Source organism: Procambarus clarkii, chromosome 49 (genome assembly GCF_040958095.1).
Source record: "Procambarus clarkii isolate CNS0578487 chromosome 49, FALCON_Pclarkii_2.0, whole genome shotgun sequence".
Classification (NCBI taxonomy): domain Eukaryota; kingdom Metazoa; phylum Arthropoda; class Malacostraca; order Decapoda; family Cambaridae; genus Procambarus; species Procambarus clarkii.
In genome coordinates, this window is record NC_091198.1 from 33,711,931 (window position 1) to 33,729,953 (window position 18,023).

The following is an 18,023-nucleotide window of genomic DNA, read 5'->3' on the forward strand; positions in this document are numbered from 1 at the left end:
TCCGGCCGATGCTCCGGGGTTTTGACCAGTGGGCAGCCTTCTCTTTCAGCTCTCTCGGCTGCCCCGGCTTTTTCTTGTGAGGCCGGGGCTTTGGAGGTCGACTCGGCCCCGGGGCCTGGTGCAGAGGCTCCTGGGGTTGGGGAGGAGCGGCCTTGGGGGCCTTGGGCTCCATTGCGCCCCGCCTGAATTTCCGTCCTTCTGAGCGGGGCTTACTGTTACGAGGAGTGGGGTTTTCTTTCCCCCCTCTGCGTACGATTTGTGCTTGGGTTCTGCTCCTCCCCGGGTTCGGTTCCGTGTCCCTGTGGTTTCTTCAGTTCCGTCTTCAGGAGGTTTTCGGCTAACCGCATCTCTTCATTTCGGAAGCCGCATCGTTGGCCTTTGCGGCTTCCTCCTGCATGTCCCGGAGTTTGCCTCCATACTGGCTCCTTGTAGCCGTTTGGGCTCCTTGTGGCAGTTTGGGCTCCTTGTAGCCATTTGGGCTCCTTGTAGCAGTTTGGGCTCCTTGTCGCCGTTTGGGCTCCTTTGTGGCCGTTTGGGCTCCTTTGTGGCGGTTTGGACTCCTTTATGACCGTTTGGGCTACTTCTCGCCTTGTTGGGCTACTTCGCGCCTGGTTGGGCTACTTCTCGCCTGGTTGGGCTACTTTCTTTCGCGTCCTGTGCATGTGCCGTGGGAGTTTGTTTTGGTTCCGGGCGGTGTGCACACATGTTCTGCTCCAATTCTCTCGGGGAGGGGGGGGGGGGGGTACGCAGAGCTGCATATGGCCGTTCAAAGGACTGCCAGCTTCTTTCTGGCACTTTCCCAGATGCTAAACCCATTCAGCTACAACCTCCAGTAAAGGTTACCAGACCCCTCTATTACCGTCCTATTGGTGATGAACCTGTTAATGAATATGCAGGTGCACTTCTTCCTGATAACTACTCCAATGCTGAAGCCTACGTTTCTGCAAAAGATTTATACTCTGGTCGTCGTAATACAGCTGGATTACGACGACCTTTTCTTTTGCTCGCTCTTTTCTTATTCCCATCCGTGCCCCGTTGCTTTGGGGGTGTTCTGGGGTGCCGCTGTGTGGAATTCATGAGGTTTTTCCCTGCGTTCTAGGGTGGGGAGCCTCTTTCGCTGCTCCCCTCCTCCTCTCCAGCATGGGCGCACTGGCCGCCTCCAGCGGATACGGACTCGAACGCTTGCGTCATGGCCCTTCAGGGCCTATGTTCTGCAGGTGAGTTGGTGCGGTTTTGGCGTCTCCTTCGTCCTGACGCTGTTTTTGTTTTTGGGAGTAGGAATGGGTGTACATACGTACTTGAGAACGTGGACCGTATCACCCGAGGTGCCTACTGCAGGGCTATTAGCCCATACTGGGCAGCTCTTGTTCTCTCCACCTGATTCCTTCCTCGGTTCATGGGTGTCTGCAGGTGGCCTCTTGTCCCTTCCGAGGCGGTTCCTGCCTGTACTACTCCTGCCCCTCTCCTCGGTGGGGGTGCCTGTTTGGTAGTAAGTTTTCCTGTGTCGGAGGTTTTGTGTTCGCCTCCTTGTTTGCAGGTTGGGTTCTGGCTTTGTTGCCGCCTCTCCCCTGTTGTTTGCCTGTCGGGCAGATTCTGTGCTTCTTGGGCACTCTCATCTCTGCTCTTGGGGCTGTGTATGGGGTCAGCCCATGTTGGGCTGCCTAATGTGTTCCTTTGATTGCCTGTTACACTGCACACGTTTCTTCTACCATCCCTGTGGCTCAGTTGGGTGCTCGGTTTCCGCCTATGTCCCCTTGTGTGCCACTCGTGTACGATTTATCTATCTTCTCTGTCGCTTCCTCGGGGAGTGTGGTGACGTTTTGCTGCGGTTTTGGTACTGCAGCTGCGTGTCGGGGTTGGTTGTGGCGTTATGTTCGGCCCTTCCGTGCTCCCGCTGGAGCTCTCCTTCCTTGCCGGTCTTGCCGTGCCGGGCCTGGTTTTTCCATGTTCCTTGGTTTCACTGTCTTGTCCTCGCCTCATTGTGCTGGCTGGGGATGAGCTTGGGATCTTCGTCTCGCCCCTCGCCTATCCTCCGGTTTCGGTTCAAGTTCCAGAGCCTAGTGGACTCCCTTCCTTCGTGTTTTTCACGGCTGCCCTGGGATTTTCTTGACGCTGGGGCTTTGAGGGGACAGCTCGGCCCTGGGGCCTGCAGAGTGGGTTCCCGGGGCTGGGGTGGGGCTCACGTGAGAGGCCGCAGGCCCCGTTGGTCCCCGCCGGGGTGTTTCTAACTCTCTGGGGGGGACTTGCAGTTTTGTGGTGTGGGGTTTTCAGTTCCCCCTCTCCGCACATGCTTTGTGGGCGTCGGCCCCTCCCTGGGCTTGGTTTCCTTGTCCGTTGTACCCGTTGTTTCCGTCCAGTCGGTGGGTGCTTTTCTACGATCTTCGCCCCTTTTTCCGGGACGGGCCTTCTTCCGTCAAGTCCCCCTCTTCTTGGGGTTTCTGCATGACTTTTGGTCTCGGGTGCGACGGGGTTTTGGGGCCTTCGTCCTTTGTGTTTGCTTTTTTGTTCTCGAGGGTTCGGGACTGTTTTGCTCCTTCCCGTTTTCTGGCGCGTCTGTCGTCATTCGATTGAGCTTCCCTCCGGTCCTTTCTAGGGCTTGTGGGTCCTCTTCCCAGCAGCTTCTGTGAGTTGGCCTTTTTGTTTTTTTGTGAATACCTCTTCTCTTCACACTGTCTCGGCGCTCCTAGTTTTCCTGGGAGCGATTTTGCTCCTCCTAATGAGTCTTTTCGCTCCTGCCCTTCTGCGGGATGTTGGTGCGGGGCGGCTCCTCATGCGAGTTCCTTCCCTGTCAGCTGCACTTGTGGGGGTGGTCTTGCACACTTGTGGCATTTTCGTTTTGGTCCTGCATTTTCTTTTCCTCTTGGGGCTGTCATAGGATTGGCTTGCGGAGGATGTTGTGGCGCTTGGGTCCGTTCCTGGGTCTGGCACCTTGGTTTCTGCTGCTAGCTTTCGGTATCGATATTCCTTCTGCGCCGTTTCACAGGTTGTATCGTGCGTTGTTACACCTCCGGCCTGCTTGTGCACTGCCTGTGTCGTCCTGGTCTTTGGACAGGGTGCTCTCCTGTTTTTCTTCTCCTTGATGGTTGTGGCTCCTTGGGGTCAGGTTTGCTTTGCCTCGGTTTTCTTTTTGTGTTGGCATTCGCTTCTGGGGGCCGTGTGGCAGAGTTTCTTGCTCTTCTCAGGCGCAGTGGTTTTTGGCTCCTACTGTCGTGATCTTAGGTTTTCTTCGTCTGCGGTCGTTCTCCCTTTTTTCTGGCGAATGCTATACTTTGGGTTGTTGTCTCGACTTCGTGTTGTGGAGTGTTTCTCCGACCGCCTCCCGGGTATGTCCCCTTGTTTTTAGGTAGTCTTTGATGAGGTAGCTCCGGGGAGCCGTAGGGGTTCCCCCCAGAAAACCAGCGTTGAATGTAATGAAACGCCATTTTCTGGGTGAGTCCCGGAGGCTCCCCGGCACCCTCCCGCCCTCCGGTCGGCGGGTTTTTTTCATGGTTTTGATATCCAGCCTCAGAACTGGGGCGGGGATCGCCGGCGAGGGGGTCTGGGGCTCCCCCTTCCCCCTCCCGGGGAGGGGGAAACTGCGCAGACATGCGGCGCGGCTCGCGTGACGTCATGCTTGTTAGTTCGTTTTCCTGGGGGAGTTCTGTCCACTCGTTTGTCGATTTTTGTTGTTTAACCAGAATAGGGGTTTGTTTTGTGGCGCTTACCTTTCTAGGTGCCTGTCCCAGTCGATGGCAGATATAGAATGCTCCCAATCACATGTGCATTTCTATGGGCCATTGCTTCCCATGCCTCTCTGAGGGGGCCAGGTTCTGGCTCGTGGTCCCCGGTAGGCCTAGAACTCCACCCACATCGACTGATGCAAAATAGTTAGGGTATCCATATCAGCCATGGATAGCTCCGGGGAGCCTCCAAAACTCACCCAGAAAATGGCGTTTCATTACATTCAACGCCCCTTTTTTGCCACACTTCCCTACCCTATTGCGGCTAAAATATGCCACCTACGATTTTTTTGTTATTTTTTCCGTGATCAGGGAACAAAAATGAACACTTCTATAAGACGAAAGAATTTTTTGGATTTTTTTTTTTTGTTGCGCCTGTGGGTGTGAATTCTATTTGGGCCCCTAGCAGTTTGAGGGTTAATGTTTTAGTTTTCCATTGTGCCATAATTGAAACTTACGCTCATTAAATTTGTTATTTTCTGTGGTCCAATGAAAGACCTGATTATCATCATATGATAAAAAATTCTCATCATATTGGAGGTTTGCTGTGTCCTCTATATTGCCTACACATGAAAATCATATTGTGATCAATCATCAATAAAGGATGATACAGTACCATAGTTCATATTCTTGCCTGTGTCTGATATGACGATGAGAAAAAACCCAGCGTTGAATGTAATGAAACGCCATTTTCTGGGTGAGTCCCGGAGGCTCCCCGGAGCTATCCAGGCTGATATAGATATCCCTAACTTTGGCATCAGTCAATGTGGGTGGAGTTCTAGGCCCAATGGGGACCACGAGCCAGAACCTGGCCCCCTTAAAGAGGCACGGGGAAAGCAATGGCTCATAGAATGCACATGAAATATTGGAGCAATCCATATCTGCCATCGACCGGGACAGGCATCCAGAAAGGTAAGTGCCACAAAACAAACCCCTATTCTGGTTAACAACAACAAGAATAGACAAACGAGTGGACAGAACTCCCCAATTGAAAACGAGCAAACAAGCATGACGTCACACGATCTGCGCAGCTCTCCCTCACTCCCTGGGAGAGGGAAGGGGGAGCCCCAGATCCCCCATGCTGGCGATCCACACCTTCAGCTCTGAGGCTAGATGTCAAACTACGCGAAAAAATGCTGATGAGGGAGGGAGGGTTCCCGGAGAGCCTCCGGGACACCCAGAAAATGGTGTTTCATTACATTCAACGCTGGTTTTCTGGGGGGAGCCCCTACGGCGAGCTTCTTCACCAAAGATAAAATAAAGAAGGGGACATACCCGTGAGGCGGTCGGTGCTCCACACCGCAACTCAAAGTCAAAACAACAGGCTGCAGCCGCCGACCCAAGCGACACAGGCTCGATTGGGCACAGGAAGGTAACGAGGTAGCATGCAGTCAGGACACTGTTCGACCGCAAAAAAAAACCCTGCCCGTATGTTAGCCCAGGACATGTTATCAAAGGCGGCAGCAAGAACAGCAAACTTATGAACATCAAGGGTGGGGCACAGGGAGAAACCTTAGGCCTGCTAGACTTGATAACCCTGAGGACGACCTAAGAGACCCGTACCTGCGAACAGGGAAGAAGAGAAACCGGATCAACCCAAAGCGCGCCCCCGGACACAGAAGCCGTGGCACGCAAATAACGGTGGAGGGCCGCAACCAGACAACACATGTTACGGGAAGTTTCTTTTATTGTGCTATTGCGTCGCATCAGAGTATAAGTAGTGGTACTTAAGAGTACCACTTTCTTACTAAATGTTACAGGGAAAATGACTTCAACAACCATGCAGGTTGTTAACGACTAACACGGTGTGGCTCGTCCAGTGGCGGAAATTCTGATGGCCAATCAGAATCACCGGGCGAGGCAATGAGTACAGGTCAAAACATGGGCAGTGCAGTACTCTACACTCTTCCACCCTGTCGACATGGCCTAGTTGTGTGACCAGCCATATGGCAAAATTGCGACGAGGATCCACTCTTTTCTGAAATATGACCAGTGGAAGATGGTGAGTGTCAACGCCGTAGGGAGTGTTAGAAATCTACCGTCGACATCAGGATAATAATATTGAGCCACGAGAAGGTAGAAAAGTTCTACAGATGATCGTGTTACCTGTATATATGTACTGTCGTGTCAGTGTAGTTGGCCGAGAGTCTCAAGAACCGTTTTGTTATTACGTAGTGGATACAGGCAAGAGAAGTAAATGGGTTCGGAAGAGAACCATTATTACTGCTGAGTAATGGTACTCTCTTTGTTATTGTCTCAGTGTATATATAACTGTACATCTAATGTACAGTGTCCAGTAATTTGTATATATATAACTCGACATACAAGGTACCCACGTTTTTGGGTAGTATAGATAAATATCCATGATAAAATTTTACCTATACTGTAACCCCGCGATTATCCGGGATTCGAACATCCGGAAAACGCCCTTATACGGCCAAAATCGTGAACGGATAAAGTTATCTCAATATCCGGCCAAAATGGCCACAGGAACCGGATAAAAGCTGGTTTGGCCGGATGAAAATACGGCCATACCGTATTAATCCCGTCTGTGGCTGTAGACGCATGGTGGAGGAGGGGGGTGGGGTGGGTGGGTGGTGTTGGGAGGGTGGGAGGGGTGCGTCAGGAGGGACCACCTGGGTACAGGAATTACCAATAATTTTAGAACAATTAATCATAGCCAAAAACAAATGAAATAACTACTAGTAATTATGTAATAACAAATAAATAAGTTTCCTAAAAGCATTGTGCACAGGCTGAAGTTTCCTTCAAAAATATTGTGAATTATTTTCCTCCTGGCGGCCTACGTAACGCGCTATCCCAAGTGGACCCGTCCAACACTGGTCAACCCATGTGCGTCCGTCCCTCGTGTTATACACAGTGCTGCGCCATTAGTGAAATATTTTTTTAAATAACTTTTTTATTTTCATAGTAACTTTGAACATTTTTGGCCAAGACTATGTCTGGTAGCAGCATCAATCGTTCTGGAGGTGTTAAGAGGAAGAAAGTTGTCCTAACAATAAAAGACAAGTCACAGTTATACACCTCAACCAGTGCGGCCTCACAGTGTTGCGCCATTAGTGAAATATTTTTTTAAATAACTTTCTTAATTTTCATAGTAATTTTGAACATTTTTGGCCAAGAATATGTCTGGTAGCAGCATCAATCGTTCTGGAAGTGTTAAGAGGAAGAAGATTGTCCTAGCAATTAGACAAGTTACGTGTTGTTCAACCAGTGAGGCGTCACAGGCAGCCAAGCGCCTTCAACAAGTGAGGCGCCACAGGCAAGCCAAGCTCCTTCAACAAGTGAGGCATTACAGGCAAGCCAAGCGCTTTCAACAAGTGAGGCGCAAGCAAGCGCCTTTAACAAGTGAGGCGTCACAGGCAAGCCAAGCGCCTTCAACAAGTGAGGGCATGCAAGCGCTTCAACAAGTGAGGTGCAAGCAAGCACTTCAACAAGTGAGGTGCAAGCAAGCGCCTTCAACAAGTGAGGCCTCACAGGCAACCCAAATGCCCTCAACCAGTGAGGCTTCAGCAGCTGGCAGTCAAAACTAACTTAGCTTAATGAACTGTACAGTAATTTTAAGTGTTAATTTTAGTGTTGTGTTAGTATAGGTCACGTAAATTGTTAAGAATTTTTAACTTCAAGATGTGTGGCATCAATCAAGAAGACGAACACCAACAAGGTAAGTTGAGGTTTCTAGTTGAATATTTAATAAATGTATGTGGCATGGCAATTCAAATTATGTTGTTTGTAGTATAAAAATAGTTGGAAATGGTCACTTTTGGACTCGTAGGTGAAAAAGTACCATTATCCGAAAAATGTGATAATCCGGCTGGGGGTCCTTCCCATATAGTCCGGATGATCGAGTGGAGACAGTATTTTATTTTGTCCTTAGTCAGGGCTCAGTTATGTCAGTGCGTCGCACCTGACAACAGGTCAGGCTGAGGAGGACGAAACCTGACTAAGTCGGAGGTGACTACATCCGGATAATATCAGATTTATCTATAAACTATAGTTATCAGAGTAACTATACACTAGAAAAGATTAAATTAAATGTGTTGGGCTATGTAATCGACAGTTCGATCCCAACACACAAGATGCACCCCTGGCCCGACCAACCAAGCATCAAGAACCCAAGGACCTTCCGGAAAGCAGCAGACCCATTCCTCGCCAGTAAAGAATGAGACGGCAGCAATCGAACAAGAAAAAGCTTCGGAAAAACAAATCTGAACCGAAGGGGCCACAACAAACTGAGGCGAAAACAGAACAAGAGAACACCGGCCAAAGACCAGGACGGTGCAGGCGGTGCATGAGCAGGCCTGAGGCAGACAACACCCAAGAAAATCTAAGCAACGGAGCAGAAGGAATAGCAAAACTGAATAAAAACCGCAGCAGCTCCACCAGCATTGCACGAGACAAGGCGACAGTATGCATTAAGCTGACAGTCCCAAACCCCCACGAGAGAAGGACAAGACCACGTCAACAAAAGTCGCAGGACACCTACGAAAAGACAAAGAAAAGGAAGGACCACCAGCAAAACCCCATACCGCCGTCGAGACGAAGCACGTAGGTGGGGCATTATCAGCAAAGCCACCTGACCACCAAAGATGGTGAGAGACTCGAGTCAAAAGCACCAGACTGGAAGACTCAAGGAGAAGACCAAACCAGCCCAGATACAGACCGGACCAATCAGTAGAAGAGGCGGAGCTGGGGGGAAATCCCCCGGGATCGGATACCGAGCAACCAGCGACCGAAACCAAGGCTGGCAAGGAACGAGAAGAACGTCCGCCGGGAAACCAGGAACCCAAACCCGGCGAGCCGGGAAAGAACCAACCCGGGCGAGCAGATACACCCCATCCGGGAAGAACCCCCCCCCACCCCCAGACTCCAAAAAGGACCACCAAGGCCAATAACGGATGACAACGAGAAGCCGCCGCTTGCCGAAAGAGCCGAACTGTAGACTCTGCAAACAGCAAGGACAAATTCGTCGACGAAAACCAAAGAGCCAGGGCCCAGGCAGAGGCCAACGAGTTAGCGTGCACCACAAGCTGACACACGAAACGCGAAGCAAAAAACAGCTACACCTCAACCTGCAGGAGCAGTGCAAACAGCACCAGCAGAGCAGAACAATGCACGCGAAACAGAGTACCAGAAAAGGAGAAGTACCCAGGACGTGTACCACACTAAGGCCAAATGTACTGTCTGGCAAAGGAACACAAGGAAAAGGCCATAGCCAGGGCCATAAGCCTAGCTCACCCAATCCCAACAAAAAGGAACAGGAGGAGCAGGAGTGGGTGAATGGACCCTATAGACACCAGCAGACATAGCAACACAGAAGCTGGTAGGGACATACAAGAAGATGAAAAAACCCAAGTTCTATAACCGAACAGTGGGGCTGTTCAAGCGCAGGGTATACAGAGAGCAGCCAGGCACTGAATAACGGCCAAGGAAGGAGTGACCAGAAGCAAGGACTGAGTCAAGGAAGGAGTCTCCAGAGAGCCATGACTGAGGCAAGGAACGAGTGCCCAGCAAGGAAAGAGCATCAAGAAAGCAAAGACAGTCAAGGAATGAGTGTCCAACTGATGTTCCGTGGAACCCTTCCCCACAATCAGGCCTTAACCTGGGGCAGAGGAGCATGGAGAGAAACACATAGGAAAGCCACTTTAAGATGCACGCAAAATGCCCAATCAACTCTCTATAAACAACACTCATGAAATAGCATTAGCTACTCTATCCCTTTGAGATGTATTTGTTTTCTTGTCTCAATCAACATACAGTGCTTGGACTTGAACTTGAATCATCCAAAAACTGAGAACCAGCGCCAGGCTGACAGTGTCACCAAACCGTATACTCTCACCTGTAAAGCGTAGACACTATCGTATCATGACAGCTGAACGGGATAACATTCTGGGAACAACACTAGAAGATCATGTCCAGAGATGCGTGAACTGGAGAAAATGAGGTGTAGAATAAAGGCGGAGGCGGAGCCACTCTGAGCCACCTCCACACCCATAAAAACAGAGAAAGAACTAAGTCTCCTCCCCATATATAAAATCCCCCATACATAAAAACACCCCCAGTATCCAGGGGGCTATAACTGGAAAGAAGACGAGTGAGAGCGGCATAGAACCCGCGAAAAAGGAAAACCAACACATCTTTATACTGCACAGAAACCAAAATAAACACCCGCGGCGCATGCGCCTGAGGACCGAGCTGCAACACCCAACCCTCAGGGAGGGTGCCTACAAGGTGTACTAAATGAACATTAGTAATGCCGAGACAGATGTAATAAGATGTAATGAGAAAAGAATAAGATAATATCGAAAAACGATAAGTAGGACGGAAGAGGACCAAAGAGTCCAAGAAAGGACTGGATGTAAGCCTCACCGGCAGACAACCCAACAATATTGGAAGAAACGAAGATCTTCCCTAACCTTCGAGACCCTTGAGAAGCAAGCACAGAAGCATGGAGAGTCACAAGGGCCCAGTGGCATTTGCGACCAATGGTCATGCAGGATCCCAAGACGATGAAAACATGACGACATGACGTAGAAAAACACATGTCCTAGAAAAGAAGGGGTGAGAAAGTGGCAAAATCACCCACAGGAAGGACGGAACCGACGGACCCAAGGGACACAGAACCGAACCCAGGGAGGGGCCAACGCCCTACTAACATGTACGCAGAGAGGGGAAAGGAAAACCCCCACTCCTTGTAATCCCACCCAGAGGGTTGGAAAACCCAGGTGGGGTTCAACAGGGTCCAAGGTCCCCAAGCCAGCCCCTCCCCAGGGGAGGGCTGGCTGGCTTTGAAACATCAGCCCCAGGGGCGAGTCGTCCTCCCAAGCCCCAGCCACACAAGAAAAAGCTGGGGTGGCTGAAAGAGTAGGAAGAGAATGGGCCCACTGGTCAGACCCTGGAGCTACGGCTGGAGGAACGGATTCGAATGCCTCCGTAGCCACCCCGGAAGGGGGCAACCCCGAAACTGCCCAAGTCTCAGAAACTCCCTAAACCCTGCCCCGACCCCGAAGCGCCTTCAGACGCTTAGCAGCCAGAACAGAGAAGGGAGGGGGACCGAATGTACCACTGCAGGGGAAGAACGAAGGGACGCAGATGAAACCAAGGCTGAAGCGATCAACACCCCAAACACCCGGTCCCTATAAACAAAATGGGGCAACCTCGGGGCATCCAGGGAAGCAACTAAATGAGCGTGCTGCAACAACCTAAAGCTACCTTGCAACGCGCGAGCCGCCTGCACCCGAATAATATCAGATCGGGTGTGTCGGAAAATCCGACACCATTTAATAATATTACATACAATAGGCAGATAATATTGCTGCTGTGTTGTATACACAAGTTACCCATAGAAAATGTAGCTTGTAGTGGAATTTTCTGTCAATAGAAAATGGGATATCATTGCCACATAGTACTATAAATTCACCAGCTATTCTGTTGGGAATTATTCTTAAATACATTAGTCTTTGGACTTTTAATATCATAAAAACATCTCATTTGAGTGAACTTAATTATCAGTATCATAATAGAGTAAAATCTTTCTAACAAATCTGACCTAACATAAGCTTTCCCTTCCATTTATCTTTCTTTCTCTCCTCTCTTTTTTTCTGTTTATTGTTTTCTCTTACATTCCCTTACTATCCTCTTCTTATTCTTATTACTATCTCCTCTCATTCGGTGGTTTTAATGGGAGCAGCCTCATATGGGCCAATAGGCCCTCTGCACTTCTTATCCCTACTGCTATCCCCTCTACTACATCTTACTTTGCTCCTCACTGCTCTTGCCTATTTATTGCCGGCATCTACTTTCTCATCACAATCGACTTGAGAAGGGTCCAGGACGGACCGAAACGTCGTCGTCCCTTCACCTTCTAGTGTGTGGTTTGGTCAATATAATTTAGCCACGTTATTGTGACTCACCTCCTGCATAATAGAGTAAATGTGACCCTTCTATCACTTACTGACATCTGGACAAAGTGAGGAAGGTCAGCCATTGTTAAGACCAGAGGAGCTATGGGAGCAAATTGAGCTCCTATAATTTCTCTTGGACGAAGTGTTATGGAGATCAAATTAGTGTTCTACCATCATCAACACACTGTCAACAACCACAAGGGAAGTGTCTTTCCGAAATCTTATCTTAAGTCATTATTGGCCAGTAATGTAGGTAGATATGATTAATTACGGTTAGGATGCGAACGAGCCTCTAAATACAGGTAATTAAGACTTGGTCCTTATCTTATATAATACTGTATACAGTGTTTTCTCTGATATAGCTGTCATATATTAGGATTCCGGCTTTACAGCTAGTGCCCTTTGACAGGAACAAGAGGAGGAAGCAACAATTAATCTTGGTACATCAGTTACTTGGGTGATGGAAGCTAGTCTCACACGAGGATAATTTGGTGTCTACATCCTAGTTATATCTGGTGGACTAAGACTGCTGTACAATAAGATAAGGCACCCTCAATTTTATATGCTAATATATGTAGTTTAATACTGTAGTTTGATCAGCTGCATATATATATATAAATTTAATATAAACCTCTCCTAATGTGTAAGGATCGATTTGTGAGAATTTGCAGAAATACAGTCTACTTAACCTCGTACAAATTGCTATCGAAAAATATAAATTAACGTAAATATAAATTCTATATAAATTCATATAAATTAAATATAAATCTCACAGGTCGGTTCCCACAGGGTGAACTGAGTCACAAACAAGAAACAAGCTCACAGGACTCCGGGTCAAATGTGTCACCGACCCAGCAGGCAGCCTGATGGAGGCAAAAAACAATGAGCGTCGCCCTGAGACAAGGGGACAGAGCAACCCTCAAATTTGCAAAAAGCGAGAGGGGACTCAGGGGTCACATCCAGTGGACCCGAGCGCCCTGTGGGGTTTCCCAGGGCCCCAGGACTGGGTTTGCTAAGGGTTTACTCAGGCAGGGTACTGCTAAGCGGCACCCAAGCTACCAATTAACACTGCTAAAGCTGAACCCCCAGAATGTGTCCAGTCACGAGGACGAAGCAGGGGGGGGGGGGTACAACCAAACACAAACAACCCTAGTAGAAGGGGAAGGAACACCAAGGCAGGACCCCCCCCCCCCCAACAGGCAAAAATAAAAATAAAAGAAAAACCTCGCATGAAGACAGCGTACCCAGAGGGAACAGAGCCGGGATAGGTGAATCGGTGAAACCATGTCATAGGTGAAAACTAGCTACACAGTACCATGCACCCCTACCAAAACCACGAGCCAGAACCTGGCCTCCTCAGAGAGGCACTGGGAGCAATGGCCTATGAACACTTTACGTTTAAATTACTGTATGTCATACTTGCCATCGACTGGGAAAGGACCCAGAACAGTAGTCGAATCAAAACAGACCACTGTCTGGTTGAAAACTGCGAACTACATCCTCAAAATAGCAGAAGAACTCCGTCAGAAATAAAAACAAACAAGCAACACTTCATCAAACTAGCCCCCCTTCCCGTTCATTAGTGCTACCCCCTCTTCTGTGGGGGTTAACCCTCAAACCGCGCATATCATATATAAATGATATCAGTGACAAAACCGAAACCGCGCACATCATTTATATACGATATCGTGTCTAGCGCTATAATTTAAACGCCCCGCCTGGGATAGGGGCAGCTATAGTACAGCCACGACCGATAGTTGCCAGATGCCACCTAGAAAAAAAAATCCAGGCCAACATTCTTGGGTGTTAGGGCGTCAGTATTGAGCAAGCCACCAAGGCTGGAGCACGCAGCACGAGCTCACAGCACCGCTGTTCGGCTTGTGACCACAGCATCGCCTACAAATGCAATAATATATATGATACTGCTATTATTTAGCAGTGATAGTATTACTAAATTATTACTTATTGATAAGCTTAATGATATTGATTATAAGATATTGATTACTTAATGATAAGCCCCCTGACTGTGATAAAACTGACCAGGATTCTGATAATAGCAGGATTGTGGTGATATTTACCGCTGTGCTCCATGGAGGGAGGAGTAAGGGTGTGGGAGGGAGGGTTGTGGCGTCGTCTTCTGACTGTGTGTGGCCACCATTTATTGACTGCACTCACCATACCAGCTTAGTGGTTTGCTATGGTGAACACAAATGTAGATACTTGTATATAACGTGTGTATAGTGTGAGATAACAGCGAGAGGAGTAGGTTGGGAGCCGCCATTTTGGTGAGGGAGGAGCGTCGTCTGCACGACTTGGCATGTTGTTTACTGATGGCCACTATGGTCTTTGGGCACCATACCAGCTTATTTGTACAGGTATGGTGAATAAAACAGGTAGATACTTATATATAATGTGTGTATATAGCATAATAACACCACAAACAATATTGTTGGACAAGAAATATTAGTGCGTCTGGCCTTGAGGGCGGCCGCCGATTAGCTGACTGTGTGAGTAGCTACGTCTTTGTGCCTTTACTCACCATACAAGCTTAGATGTACAGTTATGGTGAACAAAACATGTAAATACGTATATATAACGTCTGTGTATAGTGAATAAATGCAAAAACAGTATTGTGAGAGGAGAATGAGGGCGAGTGAGGTGGTGTTGAGGGAGGGAGTGGCAGTGAGTGGTTCGCTGGTGTTTGGCAGTCACTCCTCGTTGCTTTTTGACTCACAGGACCAACTTAGTAGTTCGTTATGGTGAACAAAACATGCAGATACTTATATATAACCTGTGTATATAGTGTAACAACAGCAAAACTATTTGTTTATTGTTTTATGAACATAATAATTGAATCATTAATATGCACACCATAATTTTGAGTACAGCGATGGTTCACACACTTTATTATATAAATATACCACAATTCACTGTATGGAATAATATTACTGCAAAAAAACTAAGAAAAAATCAATCAGAGACATTGAAATAATTAGGTAATAATATCTTTGTGGTAACTGCCATCTGCCATCTGACAGCATCTGACAGCCTCGTCTGGCGAAGGCTCTGCCAACGCCCCTTTTTTGCCACACTTCCCTACCCTATTGTGGCTAAAATATGCCACCTACGATTTTTTTGTTATTTTTTCCGTGATCAGGGAACAAAAATGAACACTTCTATAAGACGAAAGAATTTATTGGAATATTTTTTTTGTTGCGCCTGTGGGTGTGAATTCCATTTGGTCCTCTAGCAGTTGAGGGTTAAGGGGAACCAACCCGGGTGAGCCAACAACCCACTAATTCAGTTGGTTGAATGTTCATCATTCATCTTGAATGATGAAAGCCTCAAAAACCGAATCCTGCAGGAAGTAAGCGCCAAGAGTCTCCCAAACCTTTACAGGGGATATCCAGGAGCAAGAAAACCCCCAGAAAGACGAATCCGAGGAACACAGAAGGCACCCGGAACCGCATCCAACTCAAACTCAATGGGAAGGAGAGTACAAAAACCCCCCATCCCTGCAGAAGCAGCCCCACAAAGAAAGCACAAGGGGCCCAAGCAGGATTAAACGGAAAGAGCTCCACTCGGACTTCCCCCCCCCACCCCTCCGAGCCCTGGAAACCACCAACAAAGGTTCCAGGGCAGAGCCTTCATCCACGCCCACAGCCTCAGAAGGAAAGGCGGAGTCCAGGGGGAAAGGCGGAGTCCAGGGGGAAAAGCTTTAAAGAAGGGAATCAGCTGGATAGACTCTGAAGCCTCTGGGGGAAGAAGAGGCTCGACCACCTCCGCACCCAAATCGGTAGGGGCAGCCCCTGAAGCCACCCGAGTCTCATCCTGAGCTAAAACCCACCCCGATTCCAAAACCCTCAGGTGTGTGGGAGCCGGAAGCAGCAGGAGGGAAAGAGAAGGGCGAACCATGCCCACCTGGGAAGGAAGAGGGGGGCGTGGACTAAACCAAGGCCACCCACGAATACTGCCCAAGATTTTTTCAAAACGGCAACTGTTTACCGAGGCCTGAGAAAATCGATGTGAGCACCATATACCCGCGGGAGTTTTAAAATCTTACGATGTAGCCTAATAATTCATATAACAGGATGCGCAGTCTGAGCATAATTACTTACTCCATCATGTGAGAGATGCCAGCCGAAGGATTAAACACTGCTAATGTTCCCAAAATTTATCTTCAGTTTTCAATAATCAAAGTACAAAAACTTACCTTTCATAACTAGCTGGTCATCACAGAAGGGAACTCTCCGCAGGTCCACACAGTAATCGTAGTTAAGTGCCCCATCCCAGCGCAGCCTTTGTATATGACCGGTTCCTGTGGCAACCATTAACTCATCCCTCAGACACACTAGGCCTGTCACTCCTCCAGCTACTTCAGTTTCCGTTGCCTATGGAAGTCCAAAGTTTTACATTAATTTGTTATTAATGGACAAAACACATTTGTTACAGAGCTCATAGGCTTAGCAAAAAACTCATCTTCCACTGACTGGCTACACACTTCTAAAAATTATTCTGTGCCAATCTCTCTCTTGGCTATGTAATATTAAATCCTGGTTAAAGTTTCTAATAAAATTAACCCCATAGACATATCAAATTCTTTATAATTTTATTAAGGTTAAATAGATTTATCAAACAATCTCTTAAAATATTGTCCTTGAGAACCTCTCCCTTATGAGGGTGGCCTAACTACAAGTTTATTGTCTCCTTACAATACACACCTGACAGAACACCAAAAAATTTTCTCCAAATAATTTGTTAACACACGGAACGAAGTACTTTTGGACTGGCAGATTCATTAACCTCATCCTGGAAACATTCATGTATCAAGTAAGCTATGAGAATTAGGGAAGAGGAAGTTTCTTCAATGCTGGATTTGATATTCACCAGGAAAGACGACAAGATATTTGAAATCTTCCATTTTTGGATAAGAGACAATATCCTTTTGGAAACAAAATATGCAATGCATTATAATCTAGAAGTAAATGATGAAAATGAAGCTAACGGAAAACTTGATTTGGAAGAAGACACTATGGGGAATTTAGAAAGTTTTTTAACGAATTTGATTGGAAAGACATTAGGCAAGGAAGTAAATGAGGTGTATGCCAAGTTTTGTGACACACATGAAGGCACAAAAACATTTATACCAAAAAGGAAATGCAGAACTAGAAATAGGGTTGGTTCAACAGAAATTGCAAGAGAGCTAAAGACCAAAAGACAAAAAAATGGTATCAATACAGGAAGAGACCAAACCCTCAAACATACCAGCAACACAAAGATGAAAGAAACAACTACACCACTGTGAGAAAAGAGACAAAGAAATTTTGAGAAAGCGATAGTAGACAAATGTAAAACAAAACCAGGCTAATTCTATAAATTCATTAAAAGCTAATTGCACATAAAGGTTAATATTCAGAGGTTGAAAATGGGGAACAGATTCACAGAGAAAGAAAAGGAAATGTGTGAAATGCAAAACAAGCAGTTCTACAATGTGTTGTGTAAAATTAAATCAACAGAGAACTGGACAATACAAATGTCAGTAAACAACACAGGGTACATAGGTGTCTCGAGATGACATGGAAAAAAAACAGCGTTGAATGTAATGAAACGATGAGACGATGTCTCTTCCAAGCTGCACGCTTACAGCGGACAGCCCGAGCACAGTCCACATTCCACCAGGGAACACACTTTCGCATTCCCCGAGAGGAAAAGCAAGGAATAGAGCGGAGGGCAGCGTCGAAGACGGTGTCATAAAAAAGGAGGAGGGCGCAAGGGAGAGGCAGAATGGAAAGGTTGGAGATAGTAGTACGGAAGGTAAAGAGGGGCCAGTCAGCCATGGCAAACTGCCACCTAGGGAAAGAGAGGGGAGGGTGAAAAGAGAAAAAGGAAACAAGGATGAGAAAATGGTCACTGCCATGAGGTCATCAAGAACCTGGCACTCAAAATCTAAGTAAAGGGAAGACGAACAAAGAGAAAGATCAAAACAGGAAAGGGAGCAAGTCCGAGAGTTCAAATGAGTGGGCTCACCAGAATTCAGAAAAGACAGAGAAGAAGAGAGGATGAACGGATCAACAAGGCGACCTCGGGTGTTTATCAGAACATCACCTCAAAGGGTATGTCGATAATTGAAATCACCTAGCAGGAGCACAGGCTCCGGCAAGGAGTCCAGTAGGTGTTAAAGATCAGGAAGAGAAAGTGGGACACTCGGAGGGAGATAAATGAAACAAACCGTGTACCATTTCCTCACAAAGATACGAGCAGCAGAACAATGGAAAGGCGAAGGAAAAACAAAGGGAACATCAGAGCGAATCAAGAGAGCAGAAGAGTTAGGAGCCCCAGCAACAGCTGGGGGGGGGGGGGAGGGAGAGAGAGAGAAAGG

At 47.6% G+C, this 18,023-nt stretch overlaps 1 protein-coding gene across 4 annotated transcripts in view; it reads right to left on the minus strand.

The window, feature by feature from the left end:
* Rich (Guanine nucleotide exchange factor subunit Rich) overlaps window positions 1–18,023 on the minus strand; it is a 567,547-nt gene that overhangs the window by 506,237 nt on the left and 43,287 nt on the right. For all 4 annotated transcript variants that reach the window (XM_069303165.1, XM_069303164.1, XM_069303162.1 and 1 more), the window contains exon 4: window positions 15,858–16,035. In XM_069303165.1, the coding sequence (XP_069159266.1) occupies window positions 15,858–16,035 (178 nt within the window). The remainder of the gene's footprint in view (window positions 1–15,857; window positions 16,036–18,023) is intronic.